The sequence below is a fragment of the Lutzomyia longipalpis genome, chromosome 2 (genome assembly GCF_024334085.1).
Source record: "Lutzomyia longipalpis isolate SR_M1_2022 chromosome 2, ASM2433408v1".
Classification (NCBI taxonomy): domain Eukaryota; kingdom Metazoa; phylum Arthropoda; class Insecta; order Diptera; family Psychodidae; genus Lutzomyia; species Lutzomyia longipalpis.
This window is the reverse complement of record NC_074708.1, coordinates 37,137,882-37,161,082: the sequence shown is the minus strand read 5'-3', so window position 1 is coordinate 37,161,082 and position 23,201 is coordinate 37,137,882. Positions and strand designations below refer to the sequence as shown.

The 23,201-nt window shown below is 34.4% G+C and overlaps 1 protein-coding gene across 1 annotated transcript in view; it reads left to right on the top strand.

Moving 5' to 3' along the window:
- Nucleotides 1-600: 600 nt before the first annotated feature.
- Nucleotides 601-23,201, top strand: part of LOC129790530 (centaurin-gamma-1A) — a 59,053-nt gene continuing 36,452 nt past the window's right edge. Inside the window, exon 1 of the mRNA XM_055828064.1 lies at nt 601-1,209. Coding sequence (XP_055684039.1) covers nt 1,038-1,209 — 172 coding nt within the window. The 5' untranslated portion in view covers nt 601-1,037. The remainder of the gene's footprint in view (nt 1,210-23,201) is intronic.

The window sequence follows — 23,201 nt, the reverse complement described above, 5'->3', positions numbered from 1 at the left end:
GTAAGACCTCGCAGTAAGACTTTACTGTACATATCTTACTAAAATTGTTCGTAGTACGAAACATGATTTAAAAAATGCATAAATATTATTTTTTGCTTACTAATATGTTTTGTAGTTTTAACTTTTAGATAATTAAAGTGAAATAAATTAATTTCAATAAAATAAAAACATAAAAGAATAAAAAAGAATCAATTTCTAAGCATATTTAAAAAAAATCATTGCTTCATTTAAATATTTTTTTTAGGTTTTTAACGGTTCTAGAGACTTTAAAGTATAAACTGTAAAAACTAAATGAAAAACAATAAACATTTTTAAATTTTTTATTAAAAAATTATCAAACAACAAATAAATCATAGCATAAAAATAAACAAAAACCAACTTATTTCACTAGATATTCTAAGGGTTCTAAGGTGCTTTAAGTTTCGACAGTTATTAGCCCCTGAGCTTTTACCGTTAAATGCAATTCAAATTCAAACGCAAACGATCAAAAGCACACAATAACTCAGCTATAAGTTCAAATTCAAAGCTTTCGGCGCGAATGTTGGCGATTTCTCGCGTTCTTGCGCTCATCGCTGAGCAAACACTATCTCCATCTACGTTGTCACTTATTTTTAGTCGAACTAAAAATCAAAACCTCGTTCGCATCGTGTCCCTCGGGAAAAGTTTAATTAAATTGTTTGTGGCGACGTCGCGTCGAAAAGCGATGGAGTGCAATTTGTGCCAACTACCCCGTGACGAGAACCCCAAATTGTGAAGCGTCTGTCGTGAATTTTGATGTGATTACGTTTTTCTTTTTGAGGTCACACATACTCAGCTTTTACCAAAATCGCCCTGTGTTTGCACATCTCACTACCCACACACATACTTCCGGGCTCCCGGAAATGCAAAAATGATTCGGAAGTGCTTGAGTTTGTGCTTGATGCTCAATTAAACTCCCATTTGGTATGTTTTTCTGGGGGAAGTTTTCAAAGTGTTAAAAGAAAAGAAGAAGAAGTTGAAGTGTTAATAAAAAAAAAAGAGTTCGAGGGCAGTGCAGAATGAACTCCCGGCCACTGCAGTCATTTCTCACCAATTCCCTGGCCATTAGGCAGGAAATTCAGCGCTTCGAGAGTGTCCATCCATCCATCTATGCTATCTACGACCTAATTGAGCTCATCCAGGATCAGCAGATAGCACAGCAAATTCGTGACCACGTCGTTTGCATTGAAGGTGAGTTCGCGACCCACTTTTCCGGTGCCCCGGTCGCCTCCTCCACGCCTTTCTGGAGCGCACGATTCTCTACTTCTAAGAGCAAAATCTTTGTTGCAGCAGTAGTTGCTTCATTTTTTTTGCTCCCATTTTATTAAATTAAAAGAAAATCAATTCAAAGAGCCTCACACTGAGGCAATGCTGTAAATTCATTTTTCTATGAGGCGTAGTCCATTCAAGAGTGCATTATTGTTGTTGCTGCAGCTGATCTCGAATTCGTTCTGACCTTGAAGGAGTTCTAGGGTATTTTAGCTTATTTTTAGTCTTAATTTTGATGAATGCAAATTTTTAGGAATGTTGTGAATGAATTTATTTAATTTTGAGGCTTTTTCTTTCTTTTTTTTCATGAAAATTAAAAAAAAAATACCCTAAAAAATGTTTGAAATTCGACCTTATGGAATAAATTACTATTTTATAAAAAATCTAAATTTTTGCTCTTTAATTTTGTAAAAATAGATAAGAATAAAATTTCAAATCTCAAAAAAATTAATTAAATGAGAGCATATCGCGAATTAATCGTGGCATCATCACATTTTTTATATAAATACTTTAAATCCCACCGATAAAAAATTAATTACATTTTATTTGTTTATCAAACTTTATATACATAATCACGTCATCTCATAATATTTTTCTGTTTTAAAAATAGAATTGGAAGAAATTCTATTAACCTTCTATTCGATTTCTCTTATAAATTTAATTTCTTCAAACATAATTTTAGCTCTCATTTCCTGGGGTTTTGTACCAGTCTTCTATATCAAATGTATGCTCCATAAATAAAATGATTTATCTTATCAGGAGAAATGTAGAGTTGATGTAGAGTTATTTCAAAGACTTCTCGTTTAAAAAAATACTTCTTGTTAAAGTTCTTCATTAATTTTAATGTATGAAAAATGAATAATATTCATGCTGCAACGCATCTTTGTCCCAGAAATTTGCAATTATCGCATTTTCCGGTGTTGCACAAGAAAAAAAAACGGGAAAAAAGTGAGGAGTTTAATGTCATAAAATCCCCACGCATGGTACTACTGGAAGTCAAATGCGGGGGAGGGTTTGTTTAAAGTTTAAGCAGGGAATAACAATTAAATTCCATATGGGAGAGCTGAGCCATATAAAAAGGTTCAACATGAAAATGGTTTGTTTGTTATTCCGCTTTACTTATTCCCCTCATCGGGTTTTTTTTTGGTACACAACATGCGAGTTAGGATATGCTATCTATGCTCAAGGAGGCCTCTAATACATACATACACACCCTCAACCCTAAACACCTTCCTCTCAGTGTGTTTGCCCTTCATATATTGAGCCCTCTGTGAATTGAGCACCTCTAAAAACAGCCGACGCGCAATCCATCGCCCCCATACAAATGAAATATTAAATACACCTGAATACATTCAGCCCAGGTACATACAACACACTCAACATAAATTGATGCTTTCAGGGGTTCTTCCTCTGCTGCGTTTTCCACCCCCTATATTTACCTATTTTCTATATATCTGTTGTTATACGTACACTGTCCCTCCCGTGAACACAACCACTTTGCATTTGAAACGGTGAACGTTTTGGGAGAAGAATGCGCGCAAGAGTGTGTTAGATTGTGAATTTATTAGAAGATCCTTTCACTGTAACAAAAGGACCTACAATATCTCTACTCACAGTTCCTTACCTCCACACAAAATGAAGAGGCCACAACAGAAGAAAATATTCATCTCGTGGAAGAAAGAAAACATTTTAGGTATACCCAACAAAGGGCAGAAGAAGTAAAAGAAAGAAACTCAGAATGATAAAGTAGATTTTTTCGGGGGTTCCTTGTCTGGTTTGTGCACAGCACAGAGATCCTCATGGGACCCCTCAAACCCTCTTGTTTAAAGAATCCCATCCACCCGCTCATAACGACCCAAAACAACCCATTAAACTCATTCTTCTTGGGTGTGAAAAAAACGTACAATAAATAAACTAAATCAATCTTCTCAATGAATTTTTTTCTTCTCTTTCGAGAAGACGGTTGTTTACAATATCAATTGTGGCGTTTATTCAATTTTCGTCCAACCAATAAAATTCAGCATTTTATAAACAAAAACATGGGTGTACGCGATGCTTTTTTCGGTTCTCCGCGCCGCGTGCAAGAAGCAACAATGACGTACGTTGCTATTTTGAGTAATTCCCGCGGATGGTTTGGTTGGAGAACCAGCAAAAAACATCGTCATCGCTGCCAACAGACACGATGTCTTCACACACAGAGCTCACCCAAAGATCAACCCACAAATATGTTTAACATCCACTCAAATATAGTTATGAGGCGCAATCATTTTTTTTTCGTTCCTCCAACATAATCATATAAGTGAGCGAAGAAGTGAGAAAACTCAACAGCATGAGTGTTTTCGGTGGAAAAAAAACTCTGGGAGGTTTTTTTCTTATCCTATTTGGACCTTGTTCGCGTTGAAGAGTCCCTTTTGCTCTTTCTTTCCGTTCTGTCTTTCTCCTGGAATCCATACGGTACGTACATGCCGTGCAAAAGTGTCACAAGGAGGCACAAAAAATCTTGGAGTAGAGCGTAGTTAGAAATCTACCCAAGGGGACTTCTTAAAAAATTATAAAATTATTTTTAAAGGATAATAAAAAAGAGAATAAAAAACGGTCAGTGAGAAGATTGACATTTGGTCTTTAAATCAATTATAAACGGTTCTTCCATTTCAAATTAATAGCTTTTGACAGTTGGCGCAAATCTAACGTTTGACGTTTCTTCGTAAATCATTTTGAAATTATTTCATTTCTGAGTTTTGGCGAAAAGAAACTTTAAACGATAGAAATGAAACGTGTAAAGTTAGAAAAGAAAGGTCAAACGCTGAACAAGAAATGTAATGAAAAATAATAAATAAACGTCAGACGATACAAAAGTAATGTCGAACGTTAGAATTCATCCAAAGCCGATAACCCGAATTCAAAAATTCTAAAAGTATTTTTTTTTTGTTCAATCTTTTTAAAACTTCACTTCTGAGTCGTTCTTTTTATTCCCATTTTAACCCTTTAAGGTTTTTTGGGTCATACGCTGACCCAAACGTGAAACATTTTATTTTTTCAATTATTTATGAATGTAATTGTTCTTCCATGTTACAAATGCATCAAATTCACGAATAAGGGGTCAAAGAAGACGTTCTGAGTGAGAAAAATCCTCTAAAAAATTCATAGAATAAAAATCGCGATAAAAGAGCGCATGTTTCAATGTTTTTATGTTTCACGTTGGACGTTAAAGGGTTAAGGGTTCTTAAAGTTAAGGAAATGTATTTTTTTTTGTTTTCACCCCTTTCTGCTACGACTTTAAATATTAATTATTATTTCTTCTAAATAAAACTCATCAACTCCTTCTCATACTGGAAAGAATTTCTTTGCCTGAAAACCATGTGAAAACAGATTTAGCGACTTTAGCGCTATAAAATGGAATGAAATGCGATATTGTGACATCTGTTCGCACAATACATTGACTGAGAATCATACGAAAAAATAGATAATTTATTTTATTGAAGAGCTTCTGAACTCATAAAGTTATTCCAAGCTTGTGATAAATGTTCCACAAACCTCTTTTAAAAATTGTGTGTAACCAACATTATCTGTGACTAATTTTGTGGTTTTTTTAAGCAAATTTTCAGGGAAAGAAAAATCAATAAATTTAGATAAAAATGGTTAGAGAGTTGATACAAAATTCATGGGTTTTTTGCAGAGAGACACCCACACACGGATGGGGTCTCGTGAGCTCCATTAGGAGGGGAAGAACGGGAGGCATGGAAAAGAGGTGGATTCGATCGTTAAAATATTAAATGAAAATAATAAAGGTAGATAGAGGTGTTTTTGCTGGCTCGTAAAAATGGCAAAGTTGTCACGTTTGATTTATATTTACCTGTGTGGTGGTTGATGTCTTTTTATTCCACCTTGCAAATTGTGCAGAAATTGATAAGGCGGGAGCTTATTTTCTATTTTGTGTGTGCTGTGTATGTACCCCATAACGCCTCTGATAAAGACGCGTCGTCAATGACAAATTAAGTTGGTTTTCTAGTCAAATATTTGCACAAAAACTCGTGTGAATTGCTTTCAAATATTTTCCTATCAACCTCTGGGAGTTTGTTTGCCTTTTTGATTCTTCACATCGAGATGATTTTTGCAGTGAAAAAGAAAATGAGAATTTTGTCGCAAATTGAGATGAATTTTCGTGTCACTTTCAGTGCAGAGTGTGGGAGCGAGCCTTCTGCTGGGTAGACGTCGCCGAAGAAAGTGAAATTCTATTATTCTCATATGGCTTTGGGGGGAATTTCCGCTTACTGCGGGAATTGGAACTCTCTCGCAGATGTACATATTTCCCAAAACAACATTACACAATTTAATTTCACCTGATGTTTCTGTGGTGTTCTTTTTTTCTTATGCTTTGTGTCTTTTCCACACCACATGCAATGAGATATAGAATGTCACCATCAGTCTCTAGACTGAGTTGCTTTAGAGAGAGATTAAAGATTAATGATTGGATGATCCGATGGTTTATTTTGTTTTCAATTAATTTGTGAATTTATTTTAATATTGGTTTTCGTTTTAAAAGAATTTTTAAGAAAAAAGATAATTTTGCAAAGAAAAAAATCTTTTAAAATTATTCAAAATAATCAAACAGTTAGTATATTATGAGAAGGCCTGAAGAAGGTCTCTTATAAAACCGAAAAACATAGGAAACATTATGAAATTTATTATTTTATCAAAGATTATTTTAATCTCTGATTTTATTTTATTACTCTTTCCAGCGACGCTTTGACTAATTTTTGTCATTAAGTATATTTTTTATAATTAAAAACTAATGATTGATTTTGCTGCAGCACAAAAACTGAAAACTATTCTCAAAAAAATCCTTCAACTCTGGACACAAATTGCACATGACTCTTCTTTGGCTTCTTTCAACATTTCCAAGAATATTTACCTTTTCTGTAAATTTTCATATTGTTCTCCTCACCGAGTGAATCATTTTAATAAATAGTCCCGCATATTATATTTGCATACGTGTCCAGGTAAAAAAAATAAAATAAAAGAGGATAGCAACTGTCTCAACTGGTCTTTCAAAGTTAATTTTATTCTTTTCCTTAAAAATTTTATCCCTTCACCACCACCACCCAAACCAAATGGGTTTGGCGCATAAAAAGGATATGTGGCGAGGAAGTATTTTTATGCTGACACACCACTCACGGAAGGCAACGTGGAGCAATAAAAGACAAACGAAGCGTGTAAAAGTGTAGTGAATTTGAGCAACAGATAAATTTATGATGTTGGTAAAAAATGCACAAGCAAATTATACGTGTCCTATTGGTGGTGGAAAAAAAGTTGCTTCTTCATGCTATTTTCATTCGTTCATGGCGCTAAAGGAATAGCAATTCCCACGCGAATAGGAATTAGACAATTTGGCACTGCTGCATTCCTAAATGGAGGAGTGAATCCCTAAAAGAGTTCCTGGGCAAAAGGAGAGTAAGAAATAAGTACTTGTGCTGACTTCATCGTCTTCTTACGATTGCTCGGAATTTTCTTACGATGCCATGAAAGGTATAGCCCCCCACACCCCCCTAAAAAAAGAACTTCAACTGCTGTCTCCTCATACTCCTCCCCATAAAATTTGTAACTATTTTCCAGCACGGAAAAACTCCGCTGTGGAGGGAAAAATAAATTATTATTATTGTCTGGTTGGAGCAAACTTTGTCGGCTGTCTTCCGCTTTTAGTGTCTCGAGAGACATGAGAAAACGGAAAGGGTATACTACACTTGGAAATGACAAACGAAATTGTGTGCAGTGAATGCATAAAATGTTGGGGATTTTGCTGCAAATAATGTTCTGCCCAAATGAAGAATTCAATCATGAACATGACTTAAAAAAACTCAAAGAATAATGATAAATTATTTCAAAGAATAATGAATTGTTCTTTGTCAAAGAGAATATAGTTTTGCACTGATGATCTTATTGTTTAAACGGAGGATTTTCTTTTCTTTTTCTTTCTCAACAGGAAGTTTTATTGATAAATTCTTTAGGAAAATAAATTCTTTCGTTTGTTCTCCAAATTCGGTAAATTGTTACGAAATTTCTTTTGTTATTTTCCAAAATTGGACAAATTGGGTTAAATAATCCCCACCATTTGAATGCTTAGAACCCAAGAAGAAAGCCCAGAATCTTTTGCTAAAAATAAACGTATTTCATTTGTCAAACAAATCCAATGGCGCGCAAATAATTTGATTAATAAATTCATTGAGGAAGTTAAGGAAATGAAAAATCTCTCATAAAATTTTCCCAACAATCCAATGGAAAATATGCGAGAGAAAGAGTCAATTAAGGTCGAAGGAAAGGCAAAAAGAGCCATTGTATGGGGTGTGGATTTGGGGTAGATTGGAGGAAAATTGGAAATAAAAGCTCCCCAAATTAAATGTGAGGAAAATGAAATTTTCAACTTTATACAATAAATGGAGTAGAATTGTAAAGAAAATTGAAGATTATTATCGCTGCATTATAAATATTTCAATAACTGAGGGGCGGGGGCAGGGTTGCCTTGAGGGATGACTCTCCTTTCACATCGCCGCATGAATTTGCATGCTAAACAACAAATCATGCAAGAGAGAAAACAAAGAATGTCTGACATTTTTCTCATCCCCAAGACCCACATTTTCTCATTTTATATATAGGCTTGGCACACAGTGAAAAAAAATGAAGAAGAAGAGGTGCCACTGAAGATAAATGAGGGAGGAATTACGGAGGGATTGTTGGAAAAATTCAGGTCAGCAATTTTCCAATTAGATTTTCTCTTCCACGTATACCCTGGTTTTCCCTACAGTTTGATCATTTTTTTTTTTCATTCTCGTCTTGACTCATATTTTTGCTGCTAAATGTAAATAAACAGAGCTTAAGTTGTTTTTTATGTGTATACGTATGTCTCGTTTGCGCATTATTAAGTCAAGTGTGAAGAAGCCAAATTCTTTCAATTAAAAAATTTATTGCATCACATTTTAGAGAGTCAAGCGAGAGAGCCTGCTGAGGAATATTCTAATGGCCATGAATATCACTTGGAATATATAAATATTTTCATATAGCATTCCCTTCATTCCTTAACACTTCTCCACACTTGCTATATATGTATATAGTCGGGCATATTCACATCGTATTTGCCACAAGAGGTTGTGGCAAATGAAATGTCTGATTTATTGATTTTCTCTGATGGTTTTATTTTATTTGTTTTAAAATAGAAATGATTTCATATTAATGTAATGAATTCTCCGTGAATTATCTCATTGAAAATATGCTACTAGATGTCGCTGCTTTAAAACAAGTCTGTTTAAATTCTTTCTTAGCCTTACTTGGCTAGTCTTTCCTTAATCATTATTCCTTATTTATCGATGTAATTTACTTCAAAACTTCTATTCTAAAATCATTTGTGATTAATCATTAATTTTACATAATTGAGGCAATATCTATTGAGATTTTTTCTCCTTAACTACGGCATTTTCTTACAAAAAGACGGTTATTTCTTCTAGTTCAACCTTTACTTCAAACAGAAGACATGACACCTCAAAATTTGCGTATTCTCTCACATGAAATTATGCTGACTCACTAATGGAGTTTATTTGCCACACTTGTTCTTATCTTGAGGAAATACTCTTGTGGCTCAAAATTGATGCAGTAAAATGTTACTTCACTGCCACTGTGTCACCCAAAATTGACAATAAAAGTCAATCAATCAAGAAACTTTTAAAATATATGCTGCACAATTCTCATCGCCCTTTGTGGAGATCTTTGCACTGCAAAACTTTCTCAATTTGACCACAATGTTGTATTTTGGGTGCGGGAGGTGGTGAGGAGCAATCCTCGAAATGTGTGGAAATGGGTGGAAATCTAATTTTGGCATGCGAAGCAAATTGGCGGAATTATATTGAAAAACTTTTCTCCCTTTAATTTGTCTCACCACTTTTCTCACTTCTTAGCTTGAACGTTTTTTTTGCCAACCCCCCTCACCCCAATTTTCTTATTTTCTTCCGTGAAACGATCTTGTTTCCCGAGTGTCGCGGAGGAAATTGAATTTTACCCTGTTTTCACATTCCTAGCATAGGCTCTCCACCGTGTGTAGGTGCTCGTAAAAGAGGCAAATTTCTTCACAAACTCGTGCTCTATGTTTTTGCTAAATTATTCAACGTGCACGTATGAGGAATAAAGTTGTAAGAATCTTTCTGTGATAGAAATGCAATGATTATTCCTTGTGTAAAATAATGATCAACTATGTGAATTTTTCCATGTCTCTCTGGGCACACAAAATACATAATACACACATAGAGAGAGCGAGATCAACAAGGGAAGGGTGTTTTTTATTGTATTCCAGAGTTGTATTATTAATTGTATTAAATCACAAGGGGTTTGTCATTTCATTCTTGAGGGTTTAACTTTAAAAGAATTATTAGAAAATTCATTTAGCTTGGATCTTCTGGATAATTTCTTTAATAGAGGACCTAATGATTGGGGCGCCACCTATTGGGTAATTGAATTGGCGGAAAAACTAATCATATATCTTTGTCTAAAAACTTTGAAATTTGAATTAGATTATTGAAATATCTGCTCCTTTAGTACTTTTTCAGAAACAGAAAAAAATTGTAAAAAGTCATTCAACATCTGCTCATGATTACCCCCTCGAATTAATCACTCGTTCTATACAAAAACTCACGTTTAAATTGAAGGCAGACTGTGTATATATGAATGCTCTACCTTGATGCTATTTTATTGTTATTACAGACAAAAAAAAGTGTGCGTGCAATTGAAGAAATGAGGAGATTAAGACGAAAACAAACGGCTTTTTTTCATACAATTGCTATTCCACTCGTCAAAGGTTTCAGCAGTAGTGTGGATTTTTTTAATATATATTATGCTCATGGGGAATGTGAAGAACTTGATGAATTTTGCGTGCCTCATCTTCCTCATTTCTAATCACAAATACCTTCTTTTTGGAGGGTCTTGCACGCGGGACGGGGACAAAGAGAAGCCGCGCGCAAGTAGAAGATAAGAATGCGCAAATTCCATCACGTTTACTCTTCTTGTCTCATCGCATAATGGGTTAATAAGTGCGATGAGCTTGAGATATGCAAAAAAAACATGAACTATGCAGCGAAAAATGGTAACAGAACAATGATATTATGATGATCAAAGTGAGAAAATGATGAAGAAAAAAAATCATTAGTGCTATATCATTTGCAATGGGAAATGGTGGAGTAAAAATAAAATTCTAGTTGCAAATGAAAAATTAATTTTATGGAGTTCCCTCGCGTTATTTGAATTATATATGAATGTACCTACTGTACATATAGCAATGCTGACGTGAAATATATATATAGTGTTGTTGGTGTGACGAATTTGTCATTTAAGCTCGCTCTTTTTGGCACTGTAATGATTCTTGTGGGGCATAGTAGAAGAGAATTTATTTGCAAACAGACACCATTTGTGGCTACCATGAGAGCCTTTTAAAATTATTTATATTATGAGTTATGTAAATTAGAAGTTGACTTATTTGTCATCACACCATGTTTTCCCATCTATTACGACCAAAGTTTGTATTATATACAAGCCAGTACATGTTGATGAGCTTCTTTGTTAGCACAACGCAATGAAAAGTGAATTTTCAAAATAATTCCTTCGCGCCTTTTACCATTACACCATGTTGATGGAGATGGTTCTTAATAGGGTAATTTCTCCATTTCATCACTCAATGTCTCTCGTATATAATTCCTCTATATGTTGTGGGTGAGTGAAGGTGGTTTTTGGGAGTGAAAATTTCGGGAGACTTGAAAGCTTTGAAAGATGAGTAATTGTGTGGATTTTCGATGGATTACCAAATTTAACGTTCACTCGCACCCAACACGTTTTGCATCGTATTCAATTTAAATTCTCTCACAATCATATATGTATATGTATGAAATTAATCCTCTCACGTGGTGAAAATTTTGCCAATTTATGTGGATTTTTAGTTACATTTATGGGTTTGTTTTAAATAATTAAGAACATAATAGTATGATCAAAGAGAAATTAAATTACTTTTTCACAATCAAAACATTAAAATTTAAATGAGTATCAAACTGTCAAGTATTTTAAATAAAGCTGCCATTTGATGGTTTTTGCATAACAGCGACGTTTTGATTTAATTTCAAACTTTTCTTTATAGTATCTGTGATAAATTTTAATAATTTATTCTTCATAAATTCTTTCCAAGATAAATATTTAAATTTTAATTAAAAATAATACATAGTTATAGTGCCCATCGTAATGTTCACTTTACTATCCAAACAAGCTATATATTTTAGTGGAAGGAAAGCCTATCCAAATATTTCTTCAAAAGTTTGAGTGAAAGTTGAAGGCGGATACCTGGAAGACAAAAGGAAACCCCTTTTCCCGTGAGTTTGTAAGCATCGTTCAATGCTGAGAGGCAAAAACATAGAACTACTTATCCACGTGGAATAATACGGGCACCCTATGTGGGGAATATATAATTTATTTAATGGACATTAATTCACATCCATTATCGACATTTTGACTAAAATAGATGATGGTACAAAATACAAGAGATAGATGGGAAAGAGGTCATAGAAATTCAAATTCCCATCATTCCCTCTCATCCCCATCTCCAATTCCTTTTGCGAATATATGAATGCATGATCAGACATAATTACAGGGAAATTGGGGTGGGTTTTTGGATTGGGAGGGTTGTGCAATTGATCGGGAGAATTGCATTAGAATGGATAATAATTCCCTATTCATCTTATCACTTCACCACCACAGAGCACTACTAAATCAGCTCTCAATATTAATCCCAGAAATATCGAATATGGTATCTTCAAGCCACACAGCAGAGTGGACGGTTTATTATGGTTTGATGAATCATCACTTGAAGTTTTCAACGTGAAATTATTGATTGAATAAATTTGCGGCCTCGCTGTGTTATTTGAAGACCACGGTGAATAAATAGAAAAAAAATGGGATCAAAGTTGGGTACAAATACGCCCCATATTGACCCCAATTGATTGACACAATATACAATGATACATATTAAAAGAGAATATCCGCAAAATACTTCAACCTCTCCAATAGAATTTTCATTGAGAATTTTTGAATTAACGTCAACCCTTATCGCGTTGGGATTCCCCCTCCCTCAACCCCTCATTTTTCATGCCTATCCCATGGAAAATAAAAGAATTTCACGCAATTGATTTACAGTCAAGAAGGATTTAACCCCAAATTGATTTTTCACAGCACATAATTCAATATGTAACGCTGAAAAGGCTCTGAAATTGATGTTAATCACACTTGAAGAGTTTTCCACGTCAATATTTCACCAATCAAATTGGTCTCTCTCCATATACTATTCACATGTCAATGAAGGTAATTTATCCTGTTGGATGAATAATTAAATTATTCAATGATTTATATTTCACGAATTTTTCAATGAGAAAAAGTTTATTTTCCACCCTCACAACAATGAAAAGCCCCTAAAATGGAGAATTTTCATTTTAAATAAAAAAAATTGATGGGAAAACAATGTTTTTCGGAATTGAAAATTCTTAATTTGATTTTTTGTTTATATGGAGATTTTTTTAAATTAAATAATTCAGTTGGAAATAAAAGTTTAATTAATATTGGACTTTTATTTGCGCTATGTAGGTATTATGTAATTTTCAATGCCAGGAAAATATGTTGCGAATGCTGAAGGGAAAATGAAATAAGAAACACAGAAAATTATCATTTTTGGATTTAATAAATTTGCATAAATTTTGAGAAAATGAAAACTTACAAAACTTATAAATTAATTAATGCAAATATTTTAATGAGAAATAATATTTAAAAAAAAAAGACAAAATTTTTATTTTCCTTGAGACTAAAACTTTTAAATTAAATCGAAAACTTTAATTCATCAGGATAACAACTAAATATGATAGCTATCAGTTAAACCTGCTTGCAAAATATAATCGTATTACGGCGAAATATCGAATTTGGATGAAATTTTCAGGGGAGTTTGTTTGGGAAATTGTTCGCTAAATATTTTGCAAATCCATTGATTATGCAAATGTAAGTGAATTATTGGAATTTATGAGTGCTACCATATACCGGAAGAATCATCCAATTTTGTATATAGTAAGGGCCAATGTGGAATGAGAAAATCAATTTAACCTTCGCCACAAACTATGTGGATTTATACCTCTTACGAAGGTCAAATGTGAGCAATTTTTCTTGCCTTAAATGTGTCGCTTTTGAGCCTCTCTATGGGCTAAAATTTTCCTCTACACTCTGGCAGTGTGCGAGAATCATCTCAAGAGCCATTGGCATTAAGGTCGCTTCTGTGAGATAATCCAATAATTATTGTAAGTGAGTGAATTTTGGTGCGGAGGCGAAGAAGAGCTATATAGCTCCGTGTGGGATTTAGTAGAGCTTCGAGTTTTAGAGACGTCACAAAGTTCACATTTCGAGATATCACGATGCTACAGTCATTCAATATATACATACAGACGCACTCCTATATATATGTAAGCTGGGAAAGAAGGTGAAAGAACTTACGAAGGAAAATTCATGGGTTGATCCCCTCCGGAGGACTTTTTTCCACTTTTCCCAACACTTGACTACAAGTCTGCGTGACTTGCAAACAATTGAGAAGAAAATCCGCAATTTTTGGGGGAAATTCATCGCTATATAGCTTCAATGAGAGGGATAAATTTCCAATTTCTTTCACTACACAGTGCGGCTCTTATTGCAAGATTTCACTTAATCACTCTTGAATAATTAATACCTTCGGAGATTATAATGTGAAGTTGGGAGTAAAACTCACATCAGATGAGTGAAGCTCTAGGAAGAAGTGACTAAATCAAATATTGATGAATCTAATTAGACTTCTAGCTGCTCGTAAATTACATGATAAAGTCACGTGGAAGATTATTTCTCCATTCCTCTGGGTGTTCATTCATTATTAATGTTTCTTCTTTGCTTTTATTATTAAATTTCTGTTGACAAAATACTTCTTGTTTATTATTGCTAACCTGGTTGCTCTCAAAATGCTACAATAATTCACCTTTTCAACGCATTTTTGCACAAACACACGCACACAGAAGAATTTTCCAGAAATCAGGTATATAAATTATTAAATTACTTATCATGAGTTTTGAATTTAAATTATGAATTTTAAATTAGATACGTTTTAACCCTTTCAATCCCTTAAAATTACAAAATGAGAGCGGAGGTTAAAAAAGTCAATTAAGGGCCAGGGAGAAGCTCAAAATATCATATTTCCCAATGACACAGAGTTAAATCTAATAAGGCATTCTTAAAGGAAAATTCTTACTCTAGGATTTTTTCTCAGACATGAAATATATTATTTTAAGTTTTTCCTGAATATTTGATTGACCTTTTTAGCCCCAATCTCCACAATTTTCAACATATTAACCTCATCATCAAACATCTGCCCCGTAGCCTAAGACTAATTTTCCCAATAGATGGCAGGATGTGATCAGAATTTAAATTAACAAACATTTAGCATCCTCGACAGTTGCAAATTTCCATCACTTTACCACCAAACTAAAAAGATTATTCTCGGGGCATTTTGAGCCCGTGGGGTAAAGTTTGTGGATGTCTGATCGATGTAATTCATCTTCGATTGAATCGTCATTCATCAACCACAAGCCACCCCATGGGAAAAACCTCCCTCACACCCACTACTACGAGCGAGAAACACAAGTCCTGTGCTGCTAAAAGGGTGAATCCCAAAAAGCGAAAGAGAAGTGACAAGCATCAGAATTCAGGGGGAGATTTTCGGGGGATATCGAGACAAAATTCATCAATATTGGCTCTCTTGGGGGAGGTGAAAATGGAAAATCATGCATTCCCCCAGCGTGAAAGCATTGAAGGGGAATCCATATAGCGAAAAGACGGGGAATGTGAAATGGCAAACTTTGAAATGCACCAAACGTATAAATTACACTTGATACAGTCAAAATAGCATTGGTGCGAGATTAGCTATCGAAAGGGCCGGAAATCGAAAATCACTCCAGACTAACGCTCTCACAAAATTGGCCCCTTATGTATCTATTCTACATACATATGTACATATAACATGTGACTTCAGGAAATTGCTCTCTCCGCTTTGTGATATGGAGAGATTTTGTTGTTATTTTTTTTTCTTAGCAAAGAATAGAAAAAAAGGAAGAAACGTAAAGAAAATCTCGCAAAAGGTTATCGCAATGCCAAAGAGAAATGACAAGAAAATATAATATGAAGAAGTGTGCCAAAGGGGCGGACGCGGTAAACACGCAAAGAAGATCTTTAACACGTGAAAAAGGGAGACAAAGAGACATATACATCGTGTTATTATGATAACTCGTGACGCGTGGTAATATTCTCATCATATTACAATTACCCATTTTTTATTTCGTATGACGGGTTCGCCTTTAGAACTTACCCTGAACTCTGAAGAAGAAAGGCACACACACGGAATCTCTGGGGTTAATCGCATTACAATTCCCTTTGGTTGGATTTTTTTCTCGACACCACACGGAAGGTTCTATAAATAATTCTTTTGCTCTTTCTTTTCTCTTTTGGCATGGATTTCTATCTGAAATTTGTCGTTTTTTTTAGGAAAAGAAATAAGATTATTTTGCCATCATTTTCTTTTGAATTATCCAAGACACACCCCTCATTTTAATCTAATTATAACATTTTCTGATGAATCAATTTAAATTTTCTTCTGAAATCTTTTTTTTAGACATCTTATTTATTTAATTTCTACAAAAAAAAATAAAGAAAATTAATAAGAAATATTTTTTTTCTTATCTTTTGCTGTAAATCATTTGCTGTAAAAATAACATAAGAACTTTAACAAACTACCGCCATCTAGTGACGCAACATGTGCACTTGAAATAAATCTACTACATTACATTAAAAAGCAATTATTGAAATATTTCCAATAAGTTTTGGCGTGAAAATTGGCCTCCGGGGACTTTGTGGATGTACATTTAAAATTTATATTCTGCCCCATTCACATAAACAATTCATTGTGATTTTCAAACTTCACCCAAACACTGTGCAAACATTTTTTCGCAACGTTAGAGAGACAAAAAATATGCCACAGTGGCACACATTTTCCGCCAATCTCACCCAAAAAACACAGCCCAAGGATAAATTTTGCCACACCACTGAATTGATTTTCATTTCGTCTCGAGTTTGGAAATTTGTGGAAAACAATGGAGATTCTCATGGTGAAATCTCAATTATTGAAGAAAACCTTCGGAATTTTCTTCAAAATATAATTTCCTCTTTGGACAAAGTTTGTGGTGTGTGTTGCGATACCTCAGAGTATCTCCTGCACAGTTTCCCTTTGAGGCACATTTCAAAGAAGATGATTGCATTGAAATTCATATTAAATTATAACTCTCTAAAGTAAGTAGTTTCCGCATCGAGGAAACCCTGTCTTGCTTCCCTTTTGTGTGTGTCACTCTGTGAAAGCATTTCGTGGTGAATGCAAATTAATCATGAAGTTTTTTTACACCCTCACAGTTTGCTAAAGTGCAAAAAATCAACCCCAAAATCTAGCACATGTTAGGAAGCATGAATGAGAGGGAGAGAGCGTGAAAAAAAGAGAATGTTCGTGGATTTGTAGCTCCAATGTTCAACATCCTGTATGATGATGACAAAAAAATGAGCGCATTTGCCCCAGCTATAGCTTGCAAGATGGAAAAATGCATGGAAAATGTGCTGGGGATACAGCGAGAGTTAAAAAGAAATAAAGAAAAAACGTGGAAGTGAAGCAAAAAAGGTTGCATGATAAAAAAATTGAATTATTACACACATACGACTATGAAAATGCTATTTTCTCCTTTTTTGATTTCATTCTTCACTCCTTCCAGCATATTCTCAAATATCCACTTCATCCTCTTTATCCACTAATCCCATTTGATATTCTGCGGTTTTATACGTCTTCTCACCCTTTGTTGATGCTACGAAAAAAATCCCGCCGAACCCGGACATTCATTGTGATTTACATTTTCGTCGACTGGACTTGATATCTCTATAAATTTTATGCTCCTTTATTGGAGTTTATTTTGTACGTTTTATGTTGAAAAATAGAAGGTGAAAAAAACGTTAATCAATTCTTCCCACTAGATGGCATAGATGTTGTACAATAAAGCCCTCTGGCGAGAAAAATTCTATAGCGGATAATGAGAATAAAATTCATTCAAAACTTTCTCAAAAAGTTACCTTTTTCCCATCGATAAATCAAAAATAACGCCTTAAAGAAAATTCAATCTCTTAGGCTTTTGAATTTTCTCCTCACATTTTCCATTCAAAAATTTTAACAAGATTGCCAAATATATAGGTTCTTCCGGATTTGAAGTTTTTCCCTACCCCTCACTCCAATTTCCCTCAAACATTTTTCTTCTCGCCCCACCAATAGAGAAAAGTTTTCTCAATAGAAAAACTTCGTGAAAGAAAAACTTTTCAATGGCCAATTTTCTATTCAAATAAATTTGCGAAAAAAAGGATTGAAAGGTCAACACGGTTGGACATCCCTGACAGAATGATGAATCTTCGCAATTGGAGATGCATTGAGGTTGGTTTTTTGTGTCTTCAGCGCGACAGCAATTTTCCCTTGCTTCTCGTTTGACATGGAAATGTTGAAAATAATTTTCATTGAATATATTTCTCTTGAGAACGAGAGATGGACATTCTGAACCAATTCTAATTTACTTTTTTTTACCATTTCATGGAAAATTTTCCTCTTGTGCTTTTTGTTCTCTTTTCAAATGGGAATAAAAGGGAATTCAGGAGCTTTCACAGTGTCAAAAGCTTCTCAGTTGTGCAATTATCTGTGAGGGTGGATGGAAAATTGGCGTATGTGAAAGAGAATGGTTGCATGGGAATGATATCAAAGTAGATTTATCGCACATTTTGCTTTTATCTCCACCGCTATTCTATAATGGAAAACACATTTTCTCACTTGAGACAATAAATTGGGGAATAATTCAATTTTCGTGGTGTATAAAAGAAATTAATCTAATCCATCAATCTTAAACCATCATAGAATCATCCCCTTTCATTTTTTTTATCTTGGGGAGTTTACTCACATTTGAGGATCTTCCTCAAAAATTTATGTTGGAAAATTCAATGAGATTTGGGAGCGTGAAAATATCCACCCTCTATCATTTTTTCTCAGGCTGTTTATTGCTTTCTTTCTCTCAAAAATGCGAAAAATTGTGAACAAGTCGAACAAGTCTCCAAAAGAAGGGGAAATGCTTTGGAGACTTTAACGGTTTCGCACATTTGAAAATAAATCAAGAAAAATCAAGATTTAAAAGTCTCCAAACGTGATATGTACTCACAGCTTAGCAAAGACAATTTTTGGAGACTTTTATATACAATCAATGCTCGTGAAAGCTCACAAAAGCTCTCAAAGCACACACCCAAAGCGGAAAATTCAAGTGAGGAAAAATGAAATTATCTTTATTAGATTTTTTTTCATGCACTGAAAATCCGAGAAATTGTTGACTCAGTCTCGTGAAAATTATAAAAGTAACGTTGGGGTAATTTATTACGTCAATATATACCTGGGAAAATGTTTCTCGTATATTTACAATGTGATATAAAAAAAATAAATTAAATCTTCTGGAGATTCTGTCCGCTGCTGTATTGCCCCGAGAGGGATACAGAAGGAGGTTTCATTGACAGGATTGTTGTGAGAAATTGATCAAAATATATCAATTTCTGGCTTCACATGTCAAAAAGCATATGAAGAGGACGACAAAAAAATATGTCCTGGGGGTAAAAATGTAGCAAAACTCTGTCATGTCATCCTCATCAATTTTGCAAAAAAAAGGATAAGAAAGTAGAAGAAGAAAAAAAGATTTCATTGTTGCAAATCTTCGTACATTCATCAAGGATTTTGTTGCAAATGTTCCCCAATGTTAAATTCAATTTATTGAAGAACAAGGAGAAAATGCAGTGAATTTCCACACAGAAAAAAAAGCAATATTGGAAGCACTTTGAGGGAAAATAAAATTAAGTTAAGATGATATCATGCGTCAGGGGAGAAAAGAGAAAAATGATAAGAGATGTTGAAGTTGAAGATTGAAAAATATATTTTCCTAAAGAGGTTTTTTCTCCTTTCGAATGGGGGGGGGGGGGTGATTTCGTCTTGTGAAGCTTCTTTGCAGGCACACAAGCACAGGAGTGAAAAGTCATCCAATAAATCCTCACGAGTGATTTCTTGGGAAATTCGTGGTGAATTTTCAAGATGAATACACGTGGAAAATTGATTTATATCGCGAACGGAGATGCAATAAACATATAAATGCATGCTTTTCGCAATTTTTCCTCAACTCTTAACAAGACGCAAAAGGTAGCAGCATGCAGATGGCTTATAAAAATTTCTAATACCATTTCATGGGTCAATGCACACTAGAGTGAAGAAAAGCATTTTTTTGCCATTTTCATTATTGATTTTCCTTTCGCGCCCGTGCAATTTTAAAGCCAGAAAACAATCAGTGTTTGTGTGGTTTCTTCTACATTTGAGGGAAATTGTTGGGGATTTATGCAGCTGAGAGATTTCTTTCGTTTGAGAAGAGTTTGAAGGAATATTTCTCTGTTGAAACTTCTATCTTGATTAAAATAATTTATTTCTTTATTTAATAGTTCTTCAAACTCTTCTCTCATTTGCCCCAATCAGAATTGTAAATTATCAATTCACGAATTGAAAGCATTTCCCTGTCTTGTTGCAAACAATTTTCCGGAGCTTTTAGCAACTGTGCACTTGTGTGGGGGTGGCAAAGGAGTGGTTCACTCTGTGAATTTCCGCGATTTCCAAAAATAATCTACTCTCTAATTGGGTTTTGATGGGGGTGTGTGCTAGGCTGATCGATATTTTCAATTGGTATCCTCTCTACAGTTTAGCAAATATTTGAACATATGATTCAACTTGCACTATATATGATGAATCTTTTCACTTCCCCCGCAGTTTTATTTTCCCAGCCACCATTACTCGCCCTTTGCAAGTGGATAAATCTCACAAGGGGTGTTTAAGTGAATGAAAAATATTCATTTATCCGGAATTAATATAGAAAATTTAAATAAATTTTAACTGAAATCACAATAAATCTACGAAGTATTTAAGTCTTCAAAATTTGCAGCAAAAGAAGCTAAATTAATATCCCAAGCTTGAAGAATAAAATGATGAAATTCAAAAGAAAAAGAATTCTGTTTTAAATAAATATTTTTTAAGAAGAGTATTTAATCATTTTGCGATCATTTAATATGGTCTTTAGATCTTTAGTTCTTCAAGTCTGTAATAGCTCGTCGCATTTAGCAGAATTTTAGAGATTCTTCACTTCAATGCTCAAATATTCGGAATAATTTCCAAATATTCCCCAGATAAACACCCCTTTGGGATTATCATCTACAAGGGTGTGAGATTATAGAGTTTGTAGAACAAAGTATATCGAGGGAATTTTGTGAGAGAGTCAATACCCAGACTTTATGGGCAATTCAATTAATCGACGAAATATTTCCGAATGAACTCGCTGTGTGGCTCCAAAATATCCTCCCTTTCAAATTGCCGGGAGTGTGGGGTGGAAAAACAATCAGGGAATTGTATTGTTTGTTCACGATTATTCTTTTCCCCCGTCCACTCGTACGGCTATGGGCAGAATGAGAGTGGATGAAGAACAAAGTCCTGGAACATGATTTTAGTTTCCTACGCGGGGGTGTGGCAAATCGAATGGTATCTAAATGTCGCCAATTTCCCAAAAAAGAAAAATCCCAAAGGGAGACCTTTTTCGATGTTCTCGGGAATTTTTCTTCAAAGAACTCGCCATGTGTAGGGGTGGATAGAAGAGGTCAATAAACCCATCCGTGATAGAGAAGAACATGTGTGTTTGTGCAATTTTCAAGGAATTCTTTTGCGGTCTCGCCATCATTGCCCCCATTGTCATGTAAGAAGTAAGAAAGGAGAAAAAAAACTTCCTAAAAGATGGGGTTGAAAATGGAGAAATGGATGATTGCGATGAGACAAATAAGGTTGTACGCACTTAAATTCACAAAATAAATGTGGGTCATTTTGGGTGCTCAAACAGATGGCATCAAACCACATAAAATGTTTCTCAATGTCTTGACAGCTCTTTTTTCTCCTCTCTCTCGTGTGCTCCTCAAGACGCTGGAGGGCCTTGTGTATTTGTCCACAAATTGTTCCAAGGAGAAACCAAATTGACCATCGAAAGATGTTTTTCTTCACCACAAAACTGAATTGAATAGTAGTAGAGAAGATAAATTTATTCCTTTCACACATCCCCAATATAATTTATATCAATTGCTTTTCAGCACGAGATATGGTTCTTCGAATGGAAAACAGAATAGAGAATTTTGCAAGAAACCTTTTATGGGAGGCTAAAAATATAAATTGATCGAAAAGAGATTTTCTAGTTCTATAAATTCATGGAAAGAATAAAATGATAAAGGGATTTGTTTTAAAATAAATTAGAAATCAATGAATGATTTCCTTAAGAAGTTCTTAATGAAACAATGACAGGAAGAAAGTTTCCTTTCGCCCAATTAAATATTCACACACCTCTCTATCTTTTCTCTTTCCAGGTAAGAGGAGAGATCTTCATGACAAAACTTTATCTTTAAGGGATGGTTCTTGGAGAATATTCCAGTTTAACAAAAACCTGCTTCGTGTAGGGGGTAAGTCTTGCAGAACTACCTACAAATAAGGTAACACCATCATGCTGTGACGGAAAGGCAGCACACCGGAAGAAGGTGAAACAGAGTTCAAAAGTTTCCAAATACATCTCTCTTGAATTTTGCCTACAAAGTGAAAAGTTCATTGCTCTTGTGTGGAAATTTTCCTCAAAATTTGCCTTGTCACAAACACTCGGTAAATATTTGAGTTGTGGGCTGGTAAAAGAGTTTCTTTCATCCCTTCCAGAGCCTCTCTGGCATAATTTTAATCACACTAATTTTTCCCTTCCACCAAAAGGGAAGAACTTTATGCAAAAAAAAGGGAACAAAAGTCAAGCAATTGCTGTGTGGAAAGTGAGCAAAAGTTTTAGGTCACAGGAAGTACGAGAGAGAGAGAGTGGTAAAAAAAAGAAGAAATTAAAATACAAACCCCATTTTGGTGCATAATTGAAATACCGAGAGAGAGACTTGAAAAATAATATAATATACCCTCGTCAAAGAAATTCCCAAAGAAGAAAGTTGATGAAGAGGAGTCAAATGCATTAATTTAAATTGCAGAGTAGCTCTTGCAAAAGGAAATTTCCCCCTCATTATTGTCCTTCTTCTCATTTTATATAGGTTTTGTTGTGTTACCTCTCATGTTAGAATAATTAGCCCATATCAATGTCCTGCCATCGTGGCACATTTTCTCCTTTCTCAAATTCATTCAACGAAATTTCGCCGAGACATCTACTTTTCTCTCCTTTACCTGTACCTCTATCTATTTGTTTAACATTGTTGTGATTCTCAATTCACATTTAAACAACTCGCTTTTTGCCCCAGAGCCTCTGTCGGGGGCTGTGACGAAGGAAAGGTGTACGTATAGACACAATTTATCAGAGAAAAAGTGGCAAAGGGATCTCACAAGAAAATTCTCTTGTTGTTTTTCTTCTCAGTGCTTCTTAAATAAAATGAGAAAATGGAATAAAAAGTTGAAAATCCTTTGTTTACTGATGTCTTCATGGAGTTTGCTAGAAGATTAAAATTCATCGCAAGCTCTTGCATTAATTGTTTTTGACTCTCTTCTATGCGTGGTTGTTTGTCTCCAAGGGGTGAGTATCTGATTAAAAATTATTCGTATTTTGTAGGAAATATTTAAAGTTATGTAAGAAAAAGCTCTGTTTAATTGGGAATAAAAAATACCTCAATTCTCAATTAAAATTCATGAAATT